At 40.4% G+C, this 22,506-nt stretch overlaps 1 protein-coding gene across 6 annotated transcripts in view; it reads right to left on the bottom strand.

The window, feature by feature from the left end:
- The window catches only part of CLEC16A (C-type lectin domain containing 16A), a 437,038-nt gene that overhangs the window by 378,590 nt on the left and 35,942 nt on the right, over window positions 1–22,506 (bottom strand). For all 6 annotated transcript variants that reach the window (XM_088466918.1, XM_088466921.1, XM_088466922.1 and 3 more), the window contains exon 5: window positions 7,303–7,408. In XM_088466918.1, coding sequence (XP_088323044.1) covers window positions 7,303–7,408 — 106 coding nt within the window. The remainder of the gene's footprint in view (window positions 1–7,302; window positions 7,409–22,506) is intronic.

Below are 22,506 nucleotides of genomic sequence, written 5' to 3'. Positions count from 1 at the left end.
TACATTTGACTGAACTATATTGTTTATAGTACGTACGATAATGCAGTGATATGAGGGTACATTGTGAGACTGATGCAGGTGTGCATACATAATTCTGAATATTTCAACCTGATCTTTGATATTCCACTCAGAATAGCGATAATCTACCAAGTCTAAAGTCAGGTGAACATGTTCATGTGTTATGGGTAGTGCTTCTGCATCCAACATCAATTGCTGCACTCCTCCGGAGGTGGTTATAGGAGTAAGCAGGGTGTGCCTGTCACATTAGGTGGAGTGCATGCCACCGCCTACTTGCTTCTGCCCACAAAAAATGCCACTAAGCGGGTTGGTGGGAGCTGGCTGGAGGAGTCCGATTCATCTCCCTACCTCTACAGGCTGCTGGCACAAAGGAGGAGTGTGATCCCCAAGGGAACTGGACACTGCAGGTCCCGGAGCTTGTTGATTAGATCCCGCAAAGAAGGGTCATCATTAAGATAACATGATAAACGGTAATGTATGTCTGCTGAAACATATGTTGCAAGGTTCACACAGTGCATACTTGATCAGGGGCTATTGTCCCAAGGCCCCCACATGTCCCCACCAGGGGTTAAAAAGTGGACCAGAACGGGAGACTGAACCAGTCCCACCTCCTCTGGCCCACTTCAGCCCAACAGCGCAGGGAGGCTCCATTTGACGGGCGCCCGCCCCGCATCATCACCCGGAGCTCACTCCTGAGCTCCGGCTTCAGCAAGGAGCCGGCGGACTGGAGGCAGTGGATGCTGGAGCGGGGCTTTAGGTAAGTCTGTTTTTTTTTTTTTTTCTGTGTGTAAGCGGCTTCACTATAGTAGGCACTACTACAGTGGTCATTACTACAGGGGGCACTACTACAGGGGTACTAATACTGTGGGCTCTGCATAGGGGACACTACCACTGCATAAGGGGCACCACTTCTGGGGGCTCTGCATAAGGGGCATTACCACTGTGGGAACTGCCACTACTGGGGGGCGCTACTGCACACACCCCCATTTCGTTGTGTGTGTGTGTGTGTGTGTGTGTGTGTGTGTGTGTGTGTGTGTGTGTGTGTGTGTGTGTGTGTGTGTGTGTGATATTTAATAGGGGCCCCCACAACTGGTTCCAGAGTTCAGAGTCTGGATTGCCTTCACTGTTTTGTCTGCACTCAGCTGCTTCATTTTCTACGCCAACACCCACTTCTAGTGTTAGTGCCATGGTTGAGGCACTACTCTCTTCTCCAGTTTCTTCTTGGGATGGGAAGCTGTACTGTGTGACATACTATGAATTTGGGGCATATCAATTGGGGCCCTACTGTGTGGCATAATATCAATTGGGGCCCTACTGTGTGGCATATTAACTGTGGGCCTACTGTGCAGCATAATATAAATTGGGGCCCTACTGTGCAGCAGAATATGAATTGGGGCCCTACTGTGCAGCAGAATATAAATTGGGGCCCTACTGTGCAGCAGAATATAAATTGGGGGCTCTACTGTATGACATTTATGGACATGTGGCAGAATCTGATAACCATTGAAGAGGCATGTGTGGCATACTTGCCAACTCTCCCTCATTGTCAGGGAGACTCCCTGAAATAGTAGCAATCTCCCTGTCTCCCTGAAGAGTCTAGCAATCTCCCTCATTTCATCCTTACCCCCATTATGAAGCTGTTATATTAAAAAACAGAGATATATACATTCAAATTGGATCATTAGTGTCATTTCCTTGCATTGGTTATTATAAGGCACAATGATCCCTATGAATTTCTGAAAAGTATTAGTGTGTTTTCATCAACAAACAGATATTACTAACTGCTTTTGGGCTGGTTTACATTTGGATGTAAGTCAGGTTTAGGACACACCCCTCAGATTTATCAGTACACGCCCACTGTAACACGCGCTCATAGGTGCTGCTTTCACAATCTCCCTGAAATGCTTTTTTAAAAGTAGGTAAGTATGATGTGTGGTGATCTGATGGTGTGTGGGGCATTGAAGGGGCATATCTATACAAGTTTTCATATATTTTGGTCGCAGACGATGGTCTAGCTCTTAAACTTTAAGCTGGCTCCTAGATTTTGTAGTTTATGAGAAAGGTGGCCCGAAGGACCAGAATGGTTGCTATGAGAAACTTCTCCATATGACCTATTTAGAAGGTTGGATACATCTCCACCTATAAGCAGCGATAAAACATGTGTTAACATAGCACACCTATCGCCCGTTAATGTCACTTATTGCCAGTATGAGCGCTCCCGTTTAAAGCCCAATTAAATTTCTACATTAAAATAGGTATTTTCCCCAACTTTTCATCTGCTCAGGTGGTCTCGATATAAGAGACGCATTAACTCCTAAGCAGAATTAACACACATTAACTTGGCAGCTAACTAAATAGGGTAATATTTTTTTCACCCAAAACTCCAAAAACTCACTTTTACACACAAAAATGGGTTATTACGGCTAACTAAATTCCCCTCTAAGCATGGAGCCTGGGTAAGGAAGTCTTCAGGCTTCAGGGAGGGGGCAAAGCTATAATGTTCCAAATGCTAATGTGCTAGTGCAGCTTTAAAAGCCTACCTCCAGGGAATATAAAATGCAACCATCGTTTACATCAGAACTAAAAAAGGTTTTCATTCAACTATTCTGACAACCGATCTTTAAGAAAACCTCACAAAAAAATGAACGCCATTTGCTCCACTACCACCGTGAATGTAGGCGTAAATGTCAATAGCTACTTCTCATTTGCTCGCATACAATTTCTGGTTGTTCTAGCTTACGATTTATTCTAATGGAGAGGAATTGATTTTGATTCGTTACCTGTTTTGTCACATGAATCAGTGGTGGACAACATAATAGACAATAGTATCCAACTATGCCATCACAGAAGCAACACAGAGGCTTCTCAGGATGGAAAGACAACCACATCCTGTGTAAAAATCACTGCAAAAGATGGCTGGATGGGGAAACCCCTATTAGGATACCTACACGTGACCCTCGTAAAAGCCACATGACAAACCCAGGCATTCAATATATTTCATGCAAGTTAACCTATGAAGATACATGCACAGAAGAAGCAATGGTAAACTTACATGACACTGCATTATGGCACACAGGAATCAGCATGGAAGGGAGGGCAAGAAATAGAAAACAGTTAATAGCATCAGAGACTGTGTTGATAATCATCCCTGTACAGTATAGTAATAACTCTAAAAGCTCCACAAATATGATAAAGACAGAGCAGTAAATATACAAATTTTCTCCACAGGTCTTTTTAGAGGCATGAAATAAACTTTCCTAGTACTGTAAGTGAAAACAGGTGGCTTCTAAAGAACATATCATACATTCTTAATGCAATTATAATTAGTCTGCTAGTTATAGCAGTAGTGAAGCAAATAATGTTTCATAATGGACCTATAGTGCATATATTTTACATGCTGCAGGGAACAATATATTCTTTTTCAAAATGTTTATTAATTTTTTTTTTTTACTAAACCATACAATAACGTAAGAAGTATCATTGTTGGAAAGTATTTCCATTCACTATCCAGTTATTTGTAGATCAAAAGCCACATGAGTTCTCTTCCTGAGATGTTATTACGCCTTTGCAGGGTATAGCAAGTGATGAAATATGGTGCTGGTTATTCTAAGTGACTTGTCCTTCTATGACCGACTATACAATAGATGCAAAGTGGTTTCATGCAAGTTTATGACAATTGTTCTTCTTATGGTCCCAGGAAAACACTTTTCTGTTGAATGCTTTCACATGAAAAATGCACTTGTGTCATATGTGAACTAGTGGCAATTGGAAATCACACCACAAAAGTTCTGAAATGAAGATAAGGTAATCTGTTTCACAGGAAGTCGGCATTTACTTCTAACAGCAAATACAGAACTGTGTATTAGTATGGGCAAACCATACATCTCTGTTTATTTAAAATGTATGTAGTAGATATAAATTCTATGATTTGGTTTAGTGGTGCCATCTAGTGTTGTTAGTCAAGATAACAACGCAAATGACCATAATGCAACAAACTTATATGGACTATGCACAGCAAATTCATTTGTACATGTTATATTTGCCATTTACCAAATTGGGATTAAATAACACATTTTAAGCCAATGTGTTCTACATAGGTTGAGACTCCCATATCCAAAATGCTTGGGACCAGGAGTATTTTGGATATCGGAATTTTCCGTATTTTGGAATATTTGCATACCATAATGAAATGTCTTGGGAATGGGACCTAAATCTAAACACAGAATGCATTTATGTTCTATATACACCTTATACACACAGCCTGCAGGTGATTTTATACAATGTTTTTAATAATTTTGAGCATCAAAAAAAGTGTGTGTACATACATGAAATTCATTAATGTTTCATATACACCTTATACACACACAGCCTGAAGGTTATTTTATACTGTATTTTAAAAATGTTGTGCTTTAAACAAAGTTTGTGTACATTGAACCATCAGAAAGCAAAGGTTTCACTTTCTCAGTCATGCGAAAAAAAATATTCTGTATTTTGGAATATTCCATATTTCATAGACTCAACCTGTATTTACTTGTATCAGATTTGTGTGCCTTTAAACTTGTATTATAAACAGCAAATAAAATTGTGACACTATTTCCTTACTGAATAGACAGGTTTATTGACAGTGCTGGTATTAACCACAAAATGCTTCTTTATGTGCAAAAGTGTACTCACACACCCCGCTAGAATATTTCAAGGTGCAAACATAATTGTGTGTGTTTGGAAACACTGCTCAGTTTAGCTTCACTTACGTTTTAAATGAATCATCAGAGCGAGGAATCATTGATATGTTCTTTATGTGTAACTTTCTGTGTGTATGAAACCATTATATTGCTGGAAATAGAAATGTGCTTCTTACAGAGAACTCAACACCTTTTGCAGGGACAAATGTGCCCTCTGCAAGCGTTTCTCTCATGTAAATAATCCTGTCTTGCAAAATGAAACTATATAATTTTCTGCACTTGGGCAATAGTAGGCCCATATCAAGTACCTAATCATAAAGAATGTCCTTGTTCCATCCATCTCCTCCCAGCAGCCAGTGCATACTTCAGCCACAATCTTGGCCTGTAACCACCCAGTTCCTTGTACAGCTAAGTGTACATGCACAACAGTACAAGTGTGATGGTTACAGATTTTGTTGGTCACACATAACATGGCACCATGTCCAAAGAAATAAAAACAGTGGTGGGGAGGTTAGCATTAGGGCTGGCAGATCATTTGGGCTTCAGTACTGGTGCGGATGCTACTCCAATAGCAATCAGTACCAACATCCAACTATAAGCACAACCCCAAAAAGTGTAACCACAACACGAGACTGCACAGTTATGAGAAGTCACAGGGTGTAAATTAATAAGAGTACTGTCAAACATCAGTAAAGTGTCAAATATATGAAATTGTGAGAAGCAATTTACACCTTATAATTCATCCACAATGTTTCTAAACAAGCAAGTGCCATTGGATGGGACATGTACAGATGCAACGTAACCGCAATGAGAAGCAAACGAATATTTTTGCATTACAAGGGCGTGCATTACTGTTCATAACTTGACCAAGACAAATACAAATGTTGCCAACTTCAGGGTTAACAGTGTGCCAAAACCATATGTAACAAATATAAAAAGTAGGATTGCCTAAAAGGTACCATCACAGCTTTCCTAACAACTGAACACAGCAGCGTAACATCAGACACTATTCATGTTTCTGTGAAATCCTGTCACAGCTGCATTAGGGGATGAGGAGAATGGTGCAATATCAGATTATTACTATGTATTTCAAATTGCAAAACATTCTTCTCAGAAGAGCATAATACCATTACCAGAAAGATCATCACTGCAGCACACAACTGAACTCTGGACTGTACCACTGATGAAACCACTTGTAAAAGAAACATGCAATAGATATACCTAGATTTATAGATATTGGTCTGCATAATTATTTTTATATTCATATTGAATCCATTTTAGATTATAGTCTTAAGATGCACTCTGTCTCTATCTAATTTATTTACACTGTATAAAAGTAACGCATCTGCTACTTTCATGTGTCTCAACTACATGCCTCTAATAAGCAATACTCTTCATATTTCTGCTTTGCTGTAAGAGAACAAATCAATGGGTATTTTTTTCAGTGTTATACATCCATATGCTTTAATATTTGTTTTTTACACAATGCATGTGATACTTTGCTCCTTACTGGTTTCAATACATAAGGTGTTATGATAAGGTGTTATGGGGAGATTACATAAGAGAAATGTATCAACCCTTCTAAAGAGAGGTTGCCCATTTCAACCAATCAGCTTCAAGGAAGCATTTATCAAGTACATTCTATAAAATGAAATGCAGAAGCTGATTGGTTGTTATGAGCAACTTCTCCATTAGTCCACTATTAAGAATGATTCATACATCTCCCCTTTAGTGACTATAGTTCCTTAAATGACAGAAATGAAGAGGACATGTGCTGTTTTGCCTCATGGATTCTTTTTGTTGTCTTAAAGGTCTAAAGAAAATGTCCCAATCATCTTCCACACATCTGTTTGTAATTATGTTTGACGTGAAAAAGAGCTATAACAAGCCGTAGCCAATCAGATCATGAAATGTTCTATAAAAGCACAGCGGCCCAGAGTATTTCAGGATATGGGCATGTTGACCTTGTGAGATACAGTGACCTGCAAACTCGTGATTATTTTATGGAGGATACAACTACATGTGTCAGGCTCTGTCATAATAGAAGAAGGAGAGCGGAGGCAATTGGCAGGCCACAGGAGGAGATTAAACGTTCCATTGTAACCAGTGAAAACACAATTTTGGGTTGAGTATCTTTGAATACCAGTTTTGGGTTCAGTTGTTCAGGCTGTCCTTATTGCTGCTCCGCACAATCGCACACATACAGCACGCTGCCCATCTGAAAGAGTGAGCATTCATCTTCTAATGCTGATCCAGTCTTCCTACACGCCACCTCTGTAAGGCAGGCAGCATGATGTCCCCCGACAACATGTTACCTGTGGTAAGTGAGCAGGAGTAAGCAGGGAAGAGCCTGGGTGTTGGGGGACCAACCAGATTGAGTTCTAGACCTAAGGTAAGTAAGCTTTTTAGAACAGAGTTTACATCAGGATATTCCACTGAAAAATTTATAGTAGAAAGAGCAGATTTTCCCAGTAAAATGTTGGTAAAAACCACGTCTCTATATGAAACAAAGTGCATATGATCTGTTCAGGTCATTGTGTGATCCATTCCACATTATCAACTTACTACAAACTAACCAGAATTGTTCTTAAATCTTTCTTACCTTTGTAAATATTTAAAGTTATGTTCCGCACTGCCACTCGGACCATGTGTTCAGGATGATTAAAAAACTTGATGGCCTCAGTGTAAAGAGCAAAATCATTGGTGTGCTGGAAGAAATAAAAGGACATAAATAATTACAAGAAAAATAAAATATGAGGGAGATTTATCAAATCTTGGAGAGAGGGAACATGGAGAAGTTGTTTATAGCAATCAGCTTCTGTCATCTATTCTAGCACAGCCTGTTGGTTGGGCAACTTATCCACATTATCTCTCTCCAACATTTTATTTAATCACCCCCTTGTGTGTGTGTGTGCCCTCAGTGATACACTGTGTTCATGCAAGAGGGTTGCAAACGTGACAATGTAAAATTTATGCTTGCAAGGTCAACTAAAATGAATCATAACTTTGCTTCTAATTGTGGTAGAACTTTCATGTTGGTCTTGTTTTAAAGCTGAGGGACCATAGTTTTTATAAAAAATTGTATTATATTTAAATATTGACTTATATAGTTCAAGGTCACATGATGTGACCTTTGACCTTGAATATCTAAAAAAGTGTACGTTTAATTTTTTTATATAGAATATGTTATACAGTTATATACAATCTCTCTTTGGAATAAGCATCATCTAGGAATCCTTTGGGAACAGGAGTAAAAAAATATTAAGTACGACAATTGAACCCTTCTTGCACTAACCATGCAACTGGCAAGTTCAGACTTGTCTTGTAGTGTCTCTCTCTGTGTTCTTCTCAGTCTGGCTGCAGCTTCTGCATTGATAACTAGTGATACAAGGGACCAATGCTGGGTACACACTGGCAAATATATTGGCCGATCAATTGATAGGGCAATATATCTTGTGTGCATTGGCGAGTGCGTACTAGTGATATGTCTGAACGACGTCGTTCACTGACCTATTGCGTCGGCTGTGCTACACAGCCAATGCCCGATATATCTGCAGTCCGCCAGTACATTTGCTGCAGAGGCCATGGGGAGGGGGGCGCCACATCAGCGGGACCCATGGCCAGATGACGGTTGTTCAGTGTGTATGAATAACCATCATCTGCAGATATATCTGTAAGGTGTACACACAGCTTTAGACATTTATCTTAGAGGTTCCCAAACTCAGTCCTCTAGGCACCCTAACAGTCCAGGTTTTAAGGATATCCATGATTGACCACAGGTGACTTAATTAGTACCTCAGTCAGTTTTATTTAACCACCTGTGCTCAACCATAGATCATACATGCCTACTCTCCCGGTTTTTGCGGGAGGCTCCTGATTTTTCGGGTGTTTCCCCCCGCACGGATAGGCATTTGTCCCACATTCTGTCCACTTCCTAGTGAAGTGGGCAGAATGGGGAGAATTTCCGCGGCGATCGCGGGTCCCCGAGTAGGGGGCAGGGCTTAATGGTGTGATTTTCCATGAATCGCATCATGTAGCCACGCCCCCTATTTAAATTTAGGCCAATCGCGGAATTTACCAAAGAGGCGGGGCTTAATGACGTGACCCATCAGGCCCCACCCCCGTCACAGCCCATCTGCTTGTCCTCCCCAGGCTTCTCTTTTTCTATGCCATAGATATCACTAAAACCTGAACTGTTGGGGTGCACTGAGGACCTCGTTTGGAGAACCTCTGGTTTATCTAATACAGTTTATCAGTGAATAGTGGTAGTTTGATCAAGAGCATGACAAATGGATAAGAAGTTCATTAAGACTCAGTGCTGCAACCCATTTGATAGTAAAGGACATAGCAGCAGTAGAAAACAATTAAGGCTGGTACTACCATGGATGATTAAAATACAGCCATATGTCAATAGTGATCAATTGATTTGTGATAATTGTAGGAAATGAATTAAAAGGGATTCTTTAACTGCTGAGGAAGGACCAAGCACATCAATTGATGAGGAAAGGGACATAGAAGTGGCAACATGCAGGAGTGAATCAGCTTTGCAATCATTAAATGAAAGTTTAAGAAGTGTGGGAGCATCACCTATCAAGAGGAAAAGAATGAAAGAAGAAAACTATTGTAAAATGAAATCTGTAAAAATTGCAGAAGTTGTAAAAAAAATATATTCCATATTCCAGCTGAGGAACCTGTGCCTGATAATTGTTTTCTACTGCCGCTGTGCCCTTTAATATCAAATGCGTTGCAGCACTGAGTCTTAATGTACTTCTTATCCATTTGCCACACTCTTGATCAAACTACCACTATCCACTGATAAACTGTATTAGATAAATGGTCTTAGTCCCTTGTATCGTTAGTTCTCCATGCAAAAGCTGCAGCCAGACTCTTAAGAACACAGTATCGACCATCGATAGTTCACAAATATTGATGGCAAAGTACGGAGCTAAGCCCTGCCTCCTGGCAGGCCTCTAAACTCCGCCCCATTTTTGACTGGCCCACGGCTTGCCAGGCACCTAGCAGCAGTGGCCATCGAGTGGTGCAAACCATCAATGGTTCACCATATTGTACCAATGATGGCCATCCCTAGAATACAGAGAGACACTCGAAGACAAGTCTGAACTTGCCAGTTGCAAGATTAGTGTGAGAAGGGTTCAACTACTGTACTTAATAATTTTTTTTTCTCCGGTTCCCAAAGTCTTCCCTAAATGAAACTTATACCAAAGAGAGATTGTATTTAACTGTATAAGTCAATATTTAAATATAAATCTATTGTTATGAAAACTGTGGTCCCTTAGCTGCAAAATAAGACCAACATGAAAGTTCTACCACAATTAGAAGTAAAGTTTTGATTCGTTCTAGTTGACCTTGCAAGAATAGTTTACACTTTTTGTCAGGTTTGCAACCCTTTTGCATGAACACTATCAGAGAGGGCTAACATTTTACGTATGAAGTTACTTTATGTCATCTACCATCCTACCAAATTTAACAAAAATCTGACATGATGGGGTTGAAAAAAGTCCTGGGAGCAGGTGATATAAGAGTATGAGAGAGAGAGAACTTTTGCAGAGCGGAGAGGTCGGGTTGGGAGATATTTTGAGATAAGTGAAGAGATGAATATCGGTGTAGTTTGGTTAATAGTCTCACAGTATATGTAAGAAAGTATTTTATATTGAATTCGGTAGTAAAGAGGTAACCGAATTAGCGGAGTAGCAGACGATGAACGTTTAGTGAGGAAGATCAGCCTCGCAGCTGCATTCAAAATGGATTGTAGTGGTGAGAGTCTGTCTTGGGGAAGACCAGTAATGTTTGCAATAACAAATGTGGGAGATTATGAGTAAATTAACGTTGTGTTATATATACAGGGCCTCCAACCTGAATTAAAGGCATCTGGGCTGTTCAGGAGAAAGTTAAGGTAGAAATAAATGATTCTACCATATGTCTGACTTTCACTGAACAACCCCCCCAATGGTAAAGGGCTAATCTAAATGGAAAATTATTACTCACATAGACCAATTCAACTGGGAGGAGTCCACACAGTCATCAATTAAAGGCAAACTGGTGCAATTACAATATTTGCATCATACTGTACATGGGTTTTGCAGGCATGGATAGTATAGATGACAAATCATGCTACACATCTGTGAGTGTTTTCTTACATATAGTTTGAGAATATCTACTTGGTCTGGTCTGACTTTTCTCCTTTCTAGACTCCAATATACCTTTTTCTTCCATACAGACACACTTCATATGTTTTGAGTGCAGAAGCACTCTATGATACGGTTATTCCGTCTCACTTTGCTCCAAGTCACTAAAACAACAACAATATCCTGCAAACTACCCAGCAAATCAGCTGTTCTTAGCAGATTATCTTCGCTAATAGCCTAGTGGTGAACTACAAGCTTACTTATCTAACAAAGGCTCTGTCCGGATATGATAACATACTGCTTGCTGAAAGGTACTTCTACTGCCAACATGTTCCATGGTCTGAATTCATTGTGATTACCTAGTGATGAATGGTTCCTAAGTAACATTTGCAACTATTCTTTTAAGAAGTTTAATGAATAGTGTGACAAAAAAGGGCAGCTGCCTAACTAAGGTTTCTGTTATGGATTAGCAAAGCTGCAGTACAATGTACTGTAGGACAAGATGAATGTGATTCTCATTCATATAGTGATATTACTACCCACAGCTGCACATAAATGCTAGTCGCCAATGGCCGTGTTATTATTGGTGGAGGATGCTGCTGCCTAACAGCCACGCGCACACTCTCTCTACCACCTGCTACAAATATGCATTCCACTATCTCATGAATCCATTGGTCCCCACGTTTAATATGGTAAACTCAATTCGGCAGGACCATCTTTACCTTCTGTTTCATGTCTTCATATGGAACTCATTTGTCTGTAGTATATTATAAACAATAATAAATGTCCTTATGCAGCATCACACGCACTCAGGGGTTTATGTATCGAGCAGTAAAAAACGTGGCGTAGTGGACCAGTGGAGAAGTTGCCCATAGCAACATATCAGCTCCTACCTATTATTTTATAAACTTTACTTGATAAATGCTACTTCAAAGCTGATTGGTTGCTATGGGCAACTTCTCCACTGATTCACTTCTCCACTCTGATCACTGCTTGATACATCAACCCCACAGTCACCCCATCAACAGTCAGCAGAATTTCTATGTTAAAACATCAATATAAAATAAGACAATATCATGTTCATATGCATGATAAGATGATTATTTCACATGACGTTTGAAGATTTTATTTATTTTTTAAAACTTCAAATTAGAAAAAAAAAATATATACAGTATATGAAAGCTACAATGTTGATAAATATAAGCAACGGCTGCCCTCTTGTGGCAAAGCATGGTTGGTACATCACAGGTTAGTCAATGAACTCGAATGACAGGAAAAGAAACACACATGGGTCAATTCAATTAGCCACGAGGTGGGGGAAGTTGCTGTTGCAACGACGTGGAAATGCCGGTAACCGTACACCACTTGCCGTCGGTAACTCACCCCACTTGCAGGCTGATCTCGCCCAGGACTTGTAGATTCAGTGCAGAGCTATCATAAGTGCGACATATAGATACACTAACCCCAACTCGCGGCTAATTACCCCATAGAATCAAAAATTAGCCACCTCATTCTTGACTCATTATAGACAAAATATATGATTTGTACAGATCAGTACATAGGTTGAGGTTTATAGTATAACAACTTTAAAATAACTTTTGCTCATGGCTGGGTCAGATTACAGCAATCAAGATGAATATTCTGAAGCATTTGCTTTATTTATTCCAGACCCTCCCTATACCAATTACCAACTGTGTTCAAATTTTATGCCATTGCACCTCACAACTGAATTGGCAAAATAATCTCCACAGCATCAGACTGCATATTACAAAGATTAACTCGGGGAATTATAAAGATGCACAGCTCACTCAACATGTGCTACAGTGCCTTGCAAAATAATTCACCCCCCTTGGCTTTTTACCTTTTTTGTTACATTACAACCTGTAATTTATTATTTTTATCTGAATTTTATGTGGTGGATCTGCACAAAATAGTCTAATTTGGTGAAGTGAAATGAGAAAAATATGTAAGCTCCACTGGGGCAGGGACAGATGTGAATGGCAAGATATTCTCTGTAAAGCCCTGCGGAATATGTGTGCGCTATATAAATAACAGGTAATAATAAATAATAATATATAAAAAAGCATCTTTAGAAATAAAATTCTGAAAATTGGAATGTGCATATGTAATCACCCCCTATGCTATGGAGCCCCTCAAAAGTTCTGGTGCAACCAATTACCTTCAGAAGTCACATAATTAGTGAAATGAAGTCCACCTGTGTGAAATCTAAGTGTCACATGATCTGTCAGTATAAACACACCTTTTCTGAAAGGCCCCAGAGGCTGCAACACCACTAAGCAAGAGGCATCACACCATGAAGACCAAGGAACTCTCCAAACAAGTCAGGGACAAGGTTGTTGAGAAGTACAATTCTGGGTTGGGTTATAAAAAAATATCTAAATCTTTGATGATCCCCCGGATCACCATCAAATGGAAAGAACATGGTACTTCAACAAACCTGCTAAAAGAGGGCCGCCCACCAAAACTCACAGACCGGGCAAGGAGGGTATTAATCAGAGAGGCAGCGCAGAGACCAAAAGGTAACCCTGAAGGAGCTGCAGAGTTCCACAGCAGAGACTGGTGTATCTGTGCATGTGACCACAATAAGCTGTACACTCCATAGAGCTCGGCGGGAGGTTCACCTTGCAGCAGGACCATGATCCAAAGCATACTGCTAAAGCAACACTCGAGTGGTTTAAGGGGAAACATTTAAATGTGTTGGAATAGCCAAGTCAAAGCCAAGATCTCAATCCAATTGAGTATCTGTGGTCAGACTTGAAGATTGCTGTTCACAAGCGGAAACCATCCAACATGAAGGAGCTGGAGCAGTTTTGCCTTGAGGAATGGGCAAAAATCCCAGGGGCAAAATGTGGCAAGCGCATAGAGACTTATCCAAAGCGACTTGTAGCTGTAATTGCCGCAAAAGGTGGCTCGACAAAGTACTGACTTTAGGGGGGTGAATAGTTATGCACGCTGAAGTTTTCGGTTATGTTGTCCTAAATGTTGTTTGATTCACAATATAATAAAAAAACAACTTCACGGTTGTAGGCATGTTCTGTGAAAGAAATGATGCACACCATTTTAATTCCAGGTTGTGAGGCTACAAAACATGAAAAATGCAAAGGGGTGTGAATACTTTTTTGAAAGGCACTGTATGTACAGTAATTGCCCCGATTTTATGAGCCTCAATCAAATCTGTGAGTCTAAAAAAAGCATCAGTCTCCGCTCTTCTTTGGTTTCAAAGGACTAAGCATTTATATGGCCTTACATCAGACAACGATTTCTTACATGTTACATTTTTGGGAGAGGGCTAAACAACAGTTTAACCTGGCTCCAACACCTGCCACTCAGGTCTGGATATTAAATAACTAGACTTTTCCCTTGGAAATCATATCGCAGCCTTTGAGCCATGGCTCCATTAAGGCATTAAATACCATGACGACACTGGCAGAGACCCCACCTTTCATTAAAGATGAATTCCGTATTTCACATGAGCACTTTTAGCAAATTTATTCTGTTAGTTTAACAGAAACTGCTGGGCCCTACCCCACTGGACTCTAAGAACGGATCTGGGATAGAGCTCGAAAAATACAGCTTCTAACTCCATATGTGTAAAAATGAGAATGCCCACAAGCTCCTTTACAGGTGGTACCTAGCCCCTCCCACACTGCATACATTTCCTTTGAGCAGATCACCTTGCTGCTGGCACTGTCCTGTAAGTCTACATTTCTATGGGACATCAAGTGCTATTTGTCTTCTCTCCTGAACCTAGATAATTTCTCCTAGGATCCTCCTCCTCCCACTAAGCGTTCCATGGGACACAAAACACAAACAGAAATTAAATTAATCATATTGCTTCATGGCTAAATGCAAAATAGCATCGGACTGGTTGCAATATTTAATTCTTGGTTTGCAAGTGATTATTAAGCGAACCCGACGCACCTATCAAATGGAATAAATCACAAGCATCCTCCATAACTTCTCTCATAGTCTGTGAACCTTGGGCTGCATACTTTAAGATTTGTATTCCTTTCTCCACGTCTGAGGGTCAGTGCTCCCTACTCCTCCATCCTCCGACATTCTCTCCTCTACCCTCCCTCTGCGGATGGCCACACTGCCTCTGGTTCTTTTCTCTTCTAACTTATATCAAAATTTGATAGAACAAATATTGTATTTTACTAAATGTACTTCCCAGCTTGGATGTTTGGTCCAGTTTTACTGCTATTAATTGACACTGTTTGTTATGTGCCTTTCTTTCATAAGCCAAATGATTAAAAAACAGGGCACTGGCAATATAAGTGATGAGATTGGATAAGGATTAATGTATTCAATTCACTCCCAAAGCATTAGTAATCAATAGTTTCTCGGTGAAAGCAAGAGAACAGCAGTGTAGATGTAATATCTTGTTACAAATAAAGCCAAATTCCTATTCATATATTTGTTACGTAAATTTAAGACACTGCTTCCAGACTGTATGGAAGGGGTTTAATCGGTATGGAGACATAAAGGCCACATATACAGTACTTACTGTATATTGTGGTCAAGATTCAGTTTATGGAGAATATAATAGATTTGTTTTAAAAGTGGAAGACTATGAACATAAATAGGTCTATGCGTTATGGTCTTCAGTTTAATTGAAACCTAGGATATTGAGCCTCCTTAAAAACAATCAGCGTTTGCATTCATAATAATGGTCGCTATTGCCAACTGTCAAGCAACCATGATAGGTGAAACGGACCCGATGCCAGAAGACTGCCTTAATCATCTAGGATCACCATAAACTTCAGGACTGCAAAAAGTACTCAGAAAAGCGGCTTGAGTGACTGATGACTATTCAAACCTTACAATGCCAAGTTAAAACTTTTGAAGACAGGGCAGGGGATGCTGACGTAGACACAATGGGCGCGATTCAATTCAGCGTGCTCCTAAGGGAGCAAGCAGAAATCCGATTAAGTGCCGGCCGCGGCACTTTAGGGGGAGAATGCTGGTTCTCGCAACTAAACACCCAGATTCAGTCGCGAGAACTGTCATTCTCCGACTTAGGGCCGCGAAAAGCCGCATTTTGGCAATAAGTGTTCGCAGGGGTGAACTTTTCGCACAAAACGGAGTATCGTGCAATCCTATTGTTGACGTTCTCGCATGTGCGAAAACTCTATAGACAAAAACCGGCAAATTGTTTTCACCACCTCAGAACAGGTGAAAACTTGTGCAAAATCCTTAATATTGGCTAAAATTGTGGGGACTTGGTTCAGAACCCATTGGACACCCCCTCCCCTATTGACTAAAAAGGCAAAAAAAAAAAAACTTATTCAACTTAGTTCCCCTTAATAATGACATTTCATTTTTGGGGCCAAAATGTATAAATAGTTTGAAAATGGGTTTAAAGTACTGGGTGAAATATTATGGGTGGCTGTATGGATGGGACAAGTGTTTGAAACATTGCAGGTGGCTGCACCAGGTGTATTTTTAACATTTTAAAAGTGCACTTTTAATACATAAAAATATACTTGCATCCACTTTAATGTACCCCCAATGTAACTGCAGCAATTATTTTCTTCAAAAAATATTGCTTTTTATCAGTTTTCCATACTTATATGCATATTTGTATAACAGCCATTTGACACAAATTAACCCAAAATACTTTTATTAGGTCCACTAATACACTTCTATATTGATTTACCATGTCAGTTAGGCTTTTTATGGGGTACAGGCTGATTTCCCCAAAAATTTGCTTTAGTTTTGGCTGGTTTCACCATGCGCAGATTTCGCACTAATGCATTGTTGTGCCTTTTGTAATAGGATAGTGCGAAAAATGAGAGCATGCACAGACAAAAGCCACGAAAACATTGCACCAAAACTGGCGAATAGTGCTTTCTCGCAGCTAATTGAATCCGGCCCTTAAGTTGTTATAGTCGGTTTAAACAGTGAGGTGAATTGAATAGTTCCAGGACCAAATTCCCGGCGCTATTCACCTCGTACTGAACTGAATTGCCCCCAATGGGCCTTATTTCAGAGTCAATCCGAAACGCAATTTGAGAATTTTTTTTTTTCGTCTCAAGTTGCAATTTTTTACATTGCAGATTCGAGGCTTTCTGCAATAAATGATTTTTTACAGCCTGAAAGAGTGACTGGACACTGCTTGCAACTAGGGGCCTGAGACATGGGACGGAATGGGCATAGAATCGCAGGAAGTGGGTGCAGCCACAAAAGAGTGCAGTTAAAGTGTGTACTGGACTATATGTCTCAAGTTAAGACAAACAGCCAACGTAAAGTCTCAAAAGTAGTGCCCTGAAGGGGTCCAACTCTCCTCAGCTCTGACCCAGGTGCAACTGTAAAGCTGATAGTAAAGACAGTAAAATTAATGATGATAGCGTCCAAATAGTCGCAAATGTGAAAATCTAAGTACTCACATTAGTTGGTGGGGGATGAGGTCTTATTTTACACTGATAAACATAACCTCCTTTCATTTTTGTATTTTTAAATACATGGGAATACAAATGGCTTTACCTCAATGCAATTCTTTGAAACTTTACTCATTAATAAACTATTTTCAGGCAGTCCCTTGTATTTATCTTGTTAAGGATTGCGTGTCATAAGCATGAACTACACTACAGATCTATATTGGTAGGAAAGTCTGGGTCTTGTTCAGAATGTACTCTAAAATGTAATTGCAGTGATCACCTTCTAACCCATTACAGGGAAACCAAAATTTGTACACTTCTTGGGCATATTCTTGTCACATTATTATTTTAAAACTAGCGTCGCCCATGATAAAATCGCTTCTGCCAACATTTTGTTTAATTTGAGGTGTTCTACTTACATTGCTTTGCATAAGGGCCAGCAGCGCTATACAGTCTTGTGGCAGCAGTGCCTTCACCCACCACTCACCCCAATGTCAATGTGTGCCCTGTGCACAGACTGCTATATAGCCTATCCTATTCATCCACCACTCACACCAATGTCACTGTGTGACCTGTGCACAGACTATGTAGCCTATCCTATTCACCCACCACTCACACCAATGTCACTGTGTGACCTGTGCACAGACTATGTAGCCTATCCTATTCACCCACCACTCACACCAATGTCACTGTGTGCCCTGTACACAGACTGCTATGTAGCCTATCCTATTCATCCACCACTCACACCAATGTCACTGTGTGCGCTGTACACAGACTGCTATGTAGCCTATCCTATTCATCCACCACTCACACCAATGTCACTGTGTGCCCTGTGCACAGACTGCTATGTAACCTACCCTATTCATCCACCACTCACCCCAATGTCACTGTGTTCCCTGTACACAGACTGCTATGTAGCCTATCCTATTCATCCACCACTCACACCAATGTCACTGTGTGCCCTGTGCACAGACTGCTATGTAACCTATCCTATTCACCCACCTCTCACACCAATGTCACTGTGTGCAATGTGCACAGACTGCTATGTAGCCTATCCTATTCATCCACCACTCACACCAATGTCACTGTGTGCTCTGTGCACAGATTGCTATGTAGCCTATCCTATTCATCCACCACTCACCCCAATGTCACTGTGTGCAATGTGCATAGACTGCTATGTAGCCTATCCTATTCATCCACCACTCACCCCAATGTCACTGTGTGCCCTGTGCACAGACTGCTATATAGCCTATCCTATTCATCCACCACTCACACCAATGTCACTGTGTGACCTGTGCACAGACTATGTAGCCTATCCTATTCACCCACCACTCACACCAATGTCACTGTGTGACCTGTGCACAGACTATGTAGCCTATCCTATTCACCCACCACTCACACCAATGTCACTGTGTGCCCTGTACACAGACTGCTATGTAGCCTATCCTATTCATCCACCACTCACACCAATGTCACTGTGTGCCCTGTACACAGACTGCTATGTAGCCTATCCTATTCATCCACCACTCACACCAATGTCACTGTGTGCCCTGTGCACAGACTGCTATGTAACCTACCCTATTCATCCACCACTCACCCCAATGTCACTGTGTGCCCTGTACACAGACTGCTATGTAGCCTATCCTATTCATCCACCACTCACACCAATGTCACTGTGTGCCCTGTGCACAGACTGCTATGTAACCTATCCTATTCACCCACCTCTCACACCAATGTCACTGTGTGCAATGTGCACAGACTGCTATGTAGCCTATCCTATTCATCCACCACTCACACCAATGTCACTGTGTGCTCTGTGCACAGATTGCTATGTAGCCTATCCTATTCATCCACCACTCACCCCAATGTCACTGTGTGCAATGTGCATAGACTGCTATGTAGCCTATCCTATTCATCCACCATGCACACCTATGTCACTGTGTGCAGACTGCTATGTAGCCTATCCTATTCATCCACCACTCACACCAATGTCACTGTGTGCTCTGTGCACAGACTGCTAGCCTATCCTATTCATCCACCACTCACACCAATGTCACTGTGTGCCCTGTGCACAGACTGCTATGTAGCCTATCCTATTCATCCACCACTCACACCAATGTCACGGTGTGCTCTGTGCACAGACTGCTATGTAGCCTGAATAAGTAGAAATAAACATATAATTTAATAAAAATTGATCTGAAGAATAATGAACATAGTGATATTACTATGGCACTGATAAAAGAACAATATATCAATGAATTTAAAAAATAATACTCATAAATGAATAGTAAAACAAAATATTGGTAAATGGTTACCGTCCTGATGTGAGCATCTGCTCTGTAATCACAGTTCGTCCCGGCCGGGAAAAAATGATGATGGTAAGTATGTGGAAAAAAGGATATATCTCTTTGGCAGCTTGTGACAATGACAATTCTCTCAAGATGTATAAAATGATCAGAACAAATGCTGGCAGCTACTATGAGATGATCTTTCCCAATAGGAGCTAATTGTAATGGTGGTGAGGATCCGATATCCCACAGGTGTCAAATAAATTGCTGTGTCTCAACAATGAAGTGATAATACGGGAGGCTGCTCCGTAGATCCAGCAAGCCGCCCGGTGGACCGCGTCTCCCGCAGCGTCTGCACCGTCTGTGTGGGTGCCCGGCAGGGTGGAGCGGTCTCCCGCAGCACGTGCACTATCCGTGCAGATGCTCGGCAGAGTGTAGCAGTCTCCAAGGTGCAAGTCCTGCAGGGGGGCACCTGCTGTTGGCGGCAGGAGTGACCGTGGTATGGAGAAAGTCCAGCCGTGTCTGGCGGTCTCCTGACACTCGTCTGAATTCAGCACTGCCCAAGGAGGCAGGGGATGCCGCGGTGTGTGGGATAGAGGTGGATATGGATCAGTCTGTGAAATGGTCTGGTAGTGACAGTTCTCACACGTTGCTCGGCCTAAAGCACTGGCCGTTTCCTCAGAGGCAATGCGTCTCACTGTTGCCAGACCTGTCAAATATAGTACTGGTAATTAATGAGACTGATTACAGGTGTTAACTTGATTAATAAAATTGGTTAAATTGTCAGCATATGTTTTCCTTTATAGACACCTTCATCACTGCATATTGGTATAATAGGTGCATGTTGTCTTAACCTATAAGTGGTTAAGAAATAGGTAAATCTACAAAGTATACATTATACATAGAGTCCTCCCTCATTGGGATATATCTATTTATTTTTAATTTATACTCTTATATTTGTAATAATAGAAGCCAGTTATATTTGTATATTATTTATCCAATATATTGTATCTATTTATTAATTATATGCATTTTTAAATATATTCGTATTGTCCATATTACCACTCATTTATTTATTTATCACCTTGTTATTATATATTTAGTCTTTTTTTATATGGATATAGGATTATTTCTTATATCATATGTATTTATTTATATGTCTATCTTTAATGTATATTTCATGTGATTTAGATATTGATTCAATTGTAGTAACAATGTACTGATTAGTATGTTAATGTTTAAACCTAATTATGTTTGGGAGGACTCTATGTATAATGTATACTTTGTAGATTAACCTATTTCTTAACCACTTACAGGTTAAGACAACATGCACCTATTATACCAATATGCAGTGATGAAGGTGTCTATAAAGGAAAACATATGCTGACAATTTAACCAATTTTATTAATCAAGTTAACACCTGTAATCAGTCGCATTAATTACCAGTACTATATTTGACAGGTCTGGCAACAGTGAGACGCATTGCCTCTGAGGAAACGGCCAGTGCTTTAGGCCGAGAAACGCGTTAGAACTGTCACTACCAGACCATTTCTCAGACGGATCCATATCCACCTCTATCTCACACACCGCGGCATCCACTGCCACCTTGGGCAGTGCTGAATTCAAACGAGTGTTGGGAGACCGCCAGACACGGCTGGACTTTCTCCACACCACGGTCACTCCTGCCGCGAGCAGCAGATGCCCCACTGCAGGACTTGCACCTTGGAGACTGCTACACTCTGCCGAGCATCTGCATGGACACTGCACGTGCTGCGGGAGTCCGCTCCACCCTGCCGGGCACCCACACAGACGGTGCACACGCTGTGGGAGAAGCGGTCCACCGGGCAGCGTGCTGGACCTACGGAGCAGCCTCCCGTATTATCACTTCATTGTTGAGACACAGCAATTTATTTGACACCTGTGGAATATCGGATCCTCACCACAATTACAATTAGCTCCTATTGGGAAAGATCATCTCATAGTAGCTTCCAGCATTTGTTCTGATCATTTTATACATCTTGAGAGAATTGTCATTGTCACAAGCTGCCAAAGAGATATATCCTTTTTTCCACATACTTACCATCATTATTTTTTCCCGGCTGGGACAAACTGTGATTACAGAGCAGATGCTCACATCAGGACGCTAACCATTTTCCAATATTTTGTTTTACTATTCAGTTATGAGTATTAATTTTTTAAATTCATTGATATATTGTTCTTTTATCAATGCCAATGTAATATCACTATGTTCATTATTCTTCAGATCAATTTTTATTACATTATATGTTTATTTCTACTTATTCAGATTTTATTTGACTCTATTATATAATAGGTCAAATAGTGCTTTACATACTAGCGCTCCCTGTCTTTTCCTTGTCTTTTTTGCCCATTTTATAGATTAGCCTATCCTGCGGGTGAGCTGCTGCTTGTTTGCACACTTACATTATTTGGTGCGTCCCTTATTGTGTTTTTCTTTTGTACTTCCATATTGACTATTGTGGGTCAGCATCAAATGCATTACCAATAAATTGTAATTATTATTCTCATATATATATATATTTTTTTTTTGAACATTGATTTGATAAAAGTTTAAATAAAATCAAATTTTTATTTATTGTAACATGGCCACACTTAAATGTCTCTCTGAACGTTTAGAACGTAGACAGAACTATTTAAACAATGATTCATATACTAATATGATGCAGTCAGAATTAATAGAACCAGATATGCATAAATTGTTTAATAACTTAGAAGATCTGTCCATGTCAGAAACAAGACATTGGTGGGATCAAATTACTCTAAGTACTTGGATAAGGATATGATTCTAAGAGGTCTTCGAATTTTTAAAAATTGTTCTTTTAAAAATGATCCCATATTTACAACAGAATGGAATCTCACATTAGACCATTGTTCCAAGGCCCTTATGCGTCTACTCATTAAACATAGAGAACAAAAAGTGAATACAATACAA

This window comes from Taudactylus pleione, unplaced genomic scaffold, assembly GCF_031769625.1.
Source record: "Taudactylus pleione unplaced genomic scaffold, aTauple2 ptg000066l, whole genome shotgun sequence".
Classification (NCBI taxonomy): domain Eukaryota; kingdom Metazoa; phylum Chordata; class Amphibia; order Anura; family Myobatrachidae; genus Taudactylus; species Taudactylus pleione.
The sequence above is the reverse complement of the archived record's forward strand: the minus strand, read 5'-3'. Positions and strand labels throughout refer to the sequence as shown.